Here is an 8,392-nt window from a genome sequence, read left to right on the forward strand (position 1 = left end):
CCAGCAGTGATTCCCAAAGCTGGCCAGTCCCACCCCCTTGGGACCATTTGAAAGTGCATGGTGGGTGGGTTGGAGGGTGCTCAATGTCACGGTAATGGAAAGGCCCTTCTGACCTTTTGAGGACAGGGGCCTGGTGTGGTAGACATCCTGCACTGCTTGGGAGAGTTGTGCACAGTCAAAAATTGTCCCGAGTCCACACATCACCGCTGGAAAGTTCTAGAACATTTTCATCACTCCCTGTCCCTGGCAATCACTAATCTATTTTCTGTGAATTTGACTATTTTGGAAATTTCATGTAGATGGAGTCATACAGTCTGTGGTCTCTTGCATCTGCCTTCGGCTGGTGTTTTCAGGTTCTCTTTGTGCTGCTGGCATGCGTCCTCAGTACCTAGTTCCCTTGTAGGGGAGAATGAGATTTCACTGGAGGGATATACCACTGTTGGTTATCCATTCAAAAGATGATGGACGTTTGGGTCGTTTCTGCTTTCTGGCTATTATAAATAATGTTGTGAGCTTATATAAGTTATCATGGGGACATGTTTTTCAGTTCTTTTGGATATATGCCAAGGAGTGGAATTTCTGGATCATGTAACACTGTGTTTAAGTTTTTGAGAAACTGCCAAACATTTCCATGTAGCTGCACCATTTTACTTTCCTCCCAGTGACGTATGAGGGGTCTGATTTCTCAGATCCTTGTCAACATTTGTTATTATCTGTCGTTTTAATTCTAGCCACCCAGTGACTGTGAACTGGTTATGTCTTCTTAAACACAAACAAGCGAACAAAACAGAATTAAGAAAGAAGACTTTAAAAGGGAGGTGTTGGCTAAATGAAAAGGCCCTCATTAGCTCTAGTAAGTGGATTTTACCTTGAGACTTTGACCCTTTCTGTGGCAAACAGTATTTTTGTTTCCCAAAACACCAGTTGGTTCCATTGACTTTAGTTCTCTTCCATAAACATTTATTGAGCACACTGCATGTCTCAGACCCCGAGATACAAAGATGAATGAGGCAGGTCCCTGCCTTTTGGATGCTTACAGCCTAATGGGGAAAGGAGATGAGGTCAGAGCGTTGGGGAGAATGTACTTAAGTGCCATCTAAAGGTACAAAGGAGGGACAGTGGAGGGACAGTCCCCCTGGGTTGGTGGGTGGGTTTAACACGACCCCTCACCCACAGAAACAAAGTAATCCCCCAGATTAACCGGAGAGATGAGGTATGGCTTGAGTACTTCCTACTTTAAAATGTGAAAGGACCTTACTTTCCAGACAACCGGTGTGAGGATTCACAGTTGACAGCCTTTTTGAGGAGGCTCAGGCAGGTGAGGAGATGGCCGAGGGGGGTGGCTGGCCGCAGCAGGTCTGGCCCCTCACAGCGCCCCCAGGGGGTCGGTGTTGTCCAGCTGCTGGTCTTCGGAATCCTGGAAAAGAGAGGTCTCTCAAACACTGGGCGCAGGCCCTCCTGCTTGTTGGATCTTTCTAGGCAGAGCATTCCTTCTGGTCCCTGCTCTGAGACCTTGAAGGGGTTTAGAACACGCTACCAAAATATGGCCCCTTGGCAGTTTAAATATCTTAAACTGAAGGAATTTTTGGAAAAAAAAAAAAATACCAGCAGAAGCAGGATGGTGCCTGTGAACTTCCCCCACCTTGCTTCTCTTCCTTTGAACAGGTCATAAAACCCTCCCTGCACCAGGAGGAAAGAAGACATTGATCACCAGAGACAAGAATTTGGGGCCAGGAAATCTGTACAAACCACCTGGTTAAACTCCATATCTTCCTACTTGCGTCACCGTGTACTCCCCACAAGCCAAAACCTCTGTCTTGTCCATTCTGCACAGATGTGTTGTTTCTTTGTATAAAAGATAGAAAAGCTTCCACTCTGGTCACTTCAGGTCTTCATTCTCTCGTGAGGACTCCCAGGTACATGCAGACTTGCCGTAAAGTTGATTCGCTTTTCTCCTGTGAATCTGTCAGATTGCTTTTCAGATCCAGCCAGGGATTCTAAGAGGGTGGAGGAAAACTTCCTTCCCAAGAGCCTAAAACAGTTCTCCTCCAAGCACCCTGTGAACACGTGCGTGGGAGGAGCGTCTGCTCATGCTGCCGTCCTGTGTTAGGAGGCAGGAGGGTAGGGTGGTTCTGGGGGCGGCTGCCCTCCTTGAAGCTTATGGCCCCTGGACAGGTGGGTTCCATTCTGGTGTTTTCCCCTCATCTTTATAAAGGGCCATAATAATATTTTCCTCACAGGGAAGTATGAGGCTTAAATTGGATACTGCATTAAGGAAGGTACACACACCCTACCAAAGGTGGCTCTTAGTATGATTACAAAAAACTGCTTCCAGATTAAAAATTCTTTGTCATTGGCTCTTGAGTATTTGAGAGTCCAATCAGAAGCCATACTCTGGAGGCAGAACCCAAGCCTGGTGCTGCCTGCGGCTCTGATTGGCCCCGAAGTGCTGTTATTTTGCATACGGGATGTGTTCCGGATGTCTGGATTGCTACAAATATTGTACAGGCACCCCACCTTCAATATAAAAGTCAGGAGAATGGAGGATGTCCCTTCCGGGGGGCAGCCTCAGATTTCTGTTCCTGGAACATCTCTGCCACCTGGTCTGATGAGAAGGGTTCATCTGACTCCCGCATTTGGGACACACTGTCTCCTGCCTCAGGAGAACCTTTCATGCGTGGTGCTGACAGAGCTCTCAGAAGAGGACAGGCAGCTGAGAAGGCGTGAAGAACACGGAATGACATGGATAACACCCCCTTCCCGCTGCACCAGCTTTTTTACATCAGGTTGATTTCAACATAACAGTGCTTCCAGACATGAACTACTAGTTAAGAAATCAACAGCCGAACTTACCCTTTCAGTTTGGGTGGGGAAACTTCTACATGGGTTTGATGAGAAAAACAAAGTAGGTTAGGATCTAGGTTATTTTTCAGTCTATTGCAAAGATATTAGTTCTGCTGCCACGGACACTGAGAACACAAGACGTTTACGTTTGGTTCACTGCAGAAGAACAAAAATATCTGTTGCACTATACGAGCTGAAAAATGGTGCAATAAAATATTTCGGTAATGTTTCAGTGCCAGCTTGCCAGAATGCAACAGCCATAATAGAGTTTTGCAGGAAAGGTAGCATATGTGCAAGCATCAATCAATCACGGCAGCTCTCTGGCTTGGGTTACATTTTTTTTTTTTTTAAGATTTTTATTTATTTAAGAGAGAGCTGTATGTGTATGAGAGAGAGAGCAGGAACTGGGTGAAGGGCAGGCTGTGCACTGAGCAGAGAGCCTGATGCAGGGTTCGATCCTGGGACTCTGAGGTCATGACCTGAGCCAAAGGCAGACACTCAACCGCCTGAGCCACCCAGGAGCCCCCTTGGCTACTTCTTCATGAGGGTTCTAGACTAACAGGCCAGATTCAGGTGATTTCCTTGGACCTGAGCAATGCTGTCAGCTCAGTCTCCTGAGGTACACACTAGCTATCAATTTTTCTTACCTCCCTATAAAAGGAAGAATTAAGTTTTATTCCAGCTGCTCAGTGCTGACCTGGTAGTAGGCCATGGGCAGGGGTACCTTCCACACTCCGTGTGAATGGGGTACCTTGCTGTGGGCTCCCCCTGGGATGAAGTCAGTGGAGCCCCATCCAGGCTCAGGGATCACTAACTACAAACAAATGGTTATTCCTTGGAACATCAGAGCAGAACATGTCCCTCTAGAGAGCAAAGACCTGATCAAAGTGAGATAGGGAAACCAAAGGACTCCATAAAGAGCTGCTTTTGCTCCTTTTCCTGCTTTCACTCTCGATACGATGTGCACCCCGGCCCCACCTTACACGTGCCTCCTAATGCAAATAGTGTATGTCTTCCTTGGAAGAGCCAAGGAGTTAATGATTTCTCTAGAACAGATAACATCTAAGGAAGGACCAGGTGAGAATGGCGGGACTAAGCTACCATATGCGCACTCCAGGCCACCAGCAGCTAGACATCTCTGGGCCAGGGGCCCCTGGCTCCAAGGACTAACAGATGGGCCCTGGTCTTTGTTCTAACCAGTTCTGGGATGCCTGAGGGGGCATATACACCAGACCACCCTCCTCAATAAAAACTCCAGACCCAGAACACAGACGAGACTCGTGCTCCTTTCATTTCCTTTCCCTGTGTCTCAGCACTCCATCTGTATCTGCCCTCTCTGTATCTTCAGTAAACTCTGCTCTCTCTTTCTGCTGGCTCAAATTTGATTTCCATCCTAGGAGAAGCCACTCACCCTCTTGGTGGGTCCTGTGGGACCCCCTCTGGATCCTTGGACCCGGCCTGCTGTCATTAAAAGGAACATAGTTCCAAAAGCAAGAAGCAGCTCTGACAATGGGCAGAAAAATTGTGGCAACCATGTAAAATGAAAGTTTATTTTAAAAAAAAGTTTAAGTAGGTATAGTTCCATGTTCAATGTGGGGCTTGAACTCATGGCCCTGGGATCAAGAACTGCATGCTCTACCAACTGAGCCAGCCAGAGACCCCCAACATGGAAATGTGTTTAAAGCATAACGTAAGGGAAAGAAAAAAAAAAACCAAAAATGCTTTTTATGGCCAGAGTCTGTCTTTGTACTGGCTACCTCATAAATGTTTGTGACAGAATGCAGCCCAAAATTTCTTCGTGTGACAAATCACTTCTCACCTGGTCGTGAGGTTGGGGGTGATCAGCCTCTATTACCTCTAATTATTGGAGATCTCACCCCAAAGAACCCAGGGACACTCAATAGTCACCTGGCTTCAGTCAGCTTGTAATACTGGCTTTTAGGATTATTGCCCTGAGACACATTCTAGAAATGTGCCTTTCTTGGTGCAAAGCTTTCCAGTTGGATTTGCTGGAAGACCTCACTCTCCCGCACCCCACCTGCATCTGTTCCTAGGTAAAGAGGCAGACTCACCATGAAGTAGTCATAGGAAGGTTCTGGGGGAGCGGAGGGGGTGCTCTCATACAAAGGGTTTGGTATATTCTCAGGCTGCTGCTTGCCAAGAGCCGCGACGTCGATATCCTCCTCCGACTGCTCCAAAAGACAAGCACAGGCTGACAGGATGTCCCCAGGGCAGGAGTGGCTCATTCAAGTTGTCAGGTAAAGCAAGCCGTGCCCACCCCTCTTAAGTGCTGGGCTCAAGGACTTCATACGTCCATCCAAGCGTGACTGCCACCCGAATCCGCACACAGGGTGTTTCCACCCTCCCCCCAACCCACTGCCACCTCCCCAAGAAGCGTCCTCATGCCCATGCCCACAGGACCCAGTCCCACCCAGGGTAACTGCTCTTCTGACTCCCATCACCCTGGAGTGGCTTTGCCTGTCCTTGAACTTAATATGAAAGGACTCCTACGGCGTGCACACTGTCGGTAAAGATGCTGGAGCTTATAAATCGGCAGGTGCTCTGCTAGGAGGGAATGGCCTCCTGCCAGAGGAGCCGCATCTAGGGGAGGCAGCTGGAGGAGAGGCTGGGCTGGCAGGGGCAGAAAGCACAGAATGGGGGGTGTTCCGCTACTGTGCTGTGGCCACACGCCACCCCCCCGGAGCCTCCCCTGCTCAGCTGACCTGCTGACCTACATGTGGGCTCAGCAGTTCAAATGGGGCGAGCTTTGAGGCTGGCTGCAGAGTGAGGCCCGACCATGCAGGTCCTCGACCCTCTCCACCCCCAGAGTCAGTCAGCCTTGAAGCTCTCACCAAGCAGACCAGGTGCCTGCCTGTCTCCTGAACCCTCCGAGGGGAGGGTTCTTGGCCCCTGGTGAATGTGCCTCCAAGCCCAGCCCCTGGCTCCCATGTGAGCTCTGTGAGGCAGCCGGTCAGGGACTGGGCTCCAAAGAGGGATCTCCCCCATCACCATGTTCCCATGCCTCTCTTACCTCAAAATGCTGGAAGCCAGCTGTTCTCCGGTTTAGTCGGAAGTAAGAATATGCAGCCAATGCAGCGGCTCCAAAGACCAGGGCGGTGGCGAAGAATATCCCTGTTCCCACGCCCGTGTGGACTGAAGCCTGCACAGAGAAAGAGGAGGGGGTACCTTGCCAAGAAGGAGTGCTTTCTGGAGCCCACCCTACTCTTGCTGGCCCCCAGGCATCTTGGGCCGATTGGGATAAAAGGAAGGATAAGATAGGTAGCATGTAGTTAGCCCTTCCTACTACTGGGGTCTAAGCCCCTTCCATGACATAATCCAATTAAACCTATAATAGCCCCAAGAGATAGGGACATGTATCACTGTTTTCATTTTTATGTGGGGCGACTGAGGCCCAGAGAGGGTAAGTGCTTTGCTCAATATCACAGAGCCAGTGAGGAGTAGAGGTAGGTGGACTCTGAAGCCAGCCTGGCTTTGGAGCTGGTGCACTTAACCACGATGCTATTGAAATTTCCAGAAGCCAGCTGGGCTCACCCTTCCCTCACACATTTAGAAGGCAGAATACTAACAATACCAAAAAACCCACCCTCCTATAGCCTGCTATACTGGGTACCAAGGACTGTCCTAATTATTTTATTTATTGACTCATAATCCTCCCAAGAATCCAAGGGGTCAGCATTATGACCCCCCCTTTTGCAGATGAAAAAAATGGGGCTCAGAGACCTGTCCAAGTTGCACAACAATGAAGTGGAGGGGACAAACCAGAGCTCAGGATTTCTTACTCCCCTCCCAGTGGCTTCTCTATTGGCCCATTCACTCAACAAATATCAATAGTGGTGGGTGTTGTGTTGCTAAGGCACCGGAGCAGGGGTGGGGTGAACCAGGACCTCACATCTCTGAGGCCGGCTGCTGCGGATGTGGATATGGGAGGCTCCTCCCATCTCCAGAGGACAGGAGACAAAGCTTCTAGCTACAGTTTGCCTCTTGGGGAGAGGACAAGTGGACCTTGGAACTCCACCCACCCACCAGGAGCCCTGGATACTCACCACTGGAGCGGGGGGTGCTTTTAAAGGCCTGGAAATGACATGAATGATCCCATTGGAGGCAAAGATGTCCCACTGCAGAATGGCCCTTCCATCGACAAACCTGGTCTCCTGGGGAAATGAGAGGGGGCTGATGGAGATCTGTGGCCATCAGCCTCTTTTCCCCATGTGGGCAACCGCGTGATAGAAGGACGTTGCTCAATTTCTCCCAGGTCCTGCAGTCCAGGGGTCAGGCCTATTGTTACCAACAGGCAGCATAGGACTTCTGCTCCCATCTGGACAGCACAGAACACCTTAGTTGCCCTTGGGCCACAAGGCAGATTGAAGAGGTACAAGGAACCCAAGGGGCCATTCTGTCCTACCAACTCGTCTACCAGATGAGAGTTCAGAGGGAAAATGGCTTGTCCAGGATCACCCAGATAGCAAATGGCCAACCCTAAGCCTCTGGACTTTGAATCCACTGCTCTGAACATCCCACTGAGCTGTTAGAGAATGGATCTCATCCCCTGCTAATCAGAGCATGATCTACTGTCCTGTGGTTGTGGGCATTACCTGAGAGTTCATTAGAAATGTGGAACCTGAGGTCCCCATACTCCACCTGCTAAAGTATGATCTGTATTTCAACAAAACTCTAGCTGATTCAAATGCATGTTAAAATTTGAGAAACCCTGGTCTAAACCACTAATCTTCGATAAAAGAAATAATTGATCAGGTAAATATTAAAAAATAGTACTCATTTGGCACTTGCTACCAATCACACACTAGCCCTACATGCCACAAGCACAGAGTCACTGAATTTTCACAAGCGCCTATGATTCTATGTCATGGTCGCCACGGCTACCACTGCCATCAGCATCATGACCATCACTATCATCATCCTCATGATCATCGTCAATATTACCATGACTATCATCACCAATAGCATCACTGCCACTGTCACTGTGAAACAGAGGCAGAGGACCAGAAAGCTTTAAACGTGGTTTCATGTCAAGTTTCTCATCCATCATTACCAGTTTCCAGGGCTGGAGGTCACCAGTGGTTTACTCCCCAAGGGATAGAGGTTGCAGAACAGCGTGGTGTACTACAGTGTGCACCTAATACCATCCCCTGATTATAGGTTTAACATTTACTTTCATATTATAATAGTTGTCATCTATTAAGCACCTACTGTATGCTAAGAGTTTTGAATATATTCTCTCCAGTTCTGCCAGCAAGTCCAGAAGATTTTTCATACCGGTTGTTGCTGGTCCTGGCTGGAGGTGATGAGCAGCTGGCTTCCCAGCTTAGTCTGCAGGACAGTACCATTGACAAGGTCATTGTAAAAGAAGATGCTGACATTGGCGAGGTGGTGCTCAATGTCTCGCCCAGACAGCGTCTGAGAAGAAAGGAGAAACGCAAGAATGGTCTATAGAAGCCAGGCAATTTTATTTTAAATAAAAGAAAAAAAAATCACTCTCCATGGCCTTCTGCATCCATGTGGAGAGAAG

The 8,392-nt window shown here is 48.7% G+C and overlaps 1 protein-coding gene across 1 annotated transcript; it reads right to left on the reverse strand.

The window, feature by feature from the left end:
* Positions 1–750: 750 nt before the first annotated feature.
* Positions 751–8,280, reverse strand: LOC116862679 (stabilin-2-like; the record flags this gene model as incomplete). Its single annotated transcript, XM_032850038.1, has 5 exons — positions 751–1,417; positions 4,917–5,033; positions 5,876–6,004; positions 6,909–7,016; positions 8,140–8,280. Coding segments are annotated over 5 exons (546 nt in total), but the record flags the coding sequence as incomplete, so codon positions are not given.
* Between the last annotated feature and the right edge of the window lie 112 nt (positions 8,281–8,392).

This window comes from Lontra canadensis, unplaced genomic scaffold (genome assembly GCF_010015895.1).
Source record: "Lontra canadensis isolate GAN:19392208 unplaced genomic scaffold, GSC_riverotter_1.0 scaffold299, whole genome shotgun sequence".
Taxonomy (NCBI): Eukaryota; Metazoa; Chordata; class Mammalia; order Carnivora; family Mustelidae; genus Lontra; species Lontra canadensis.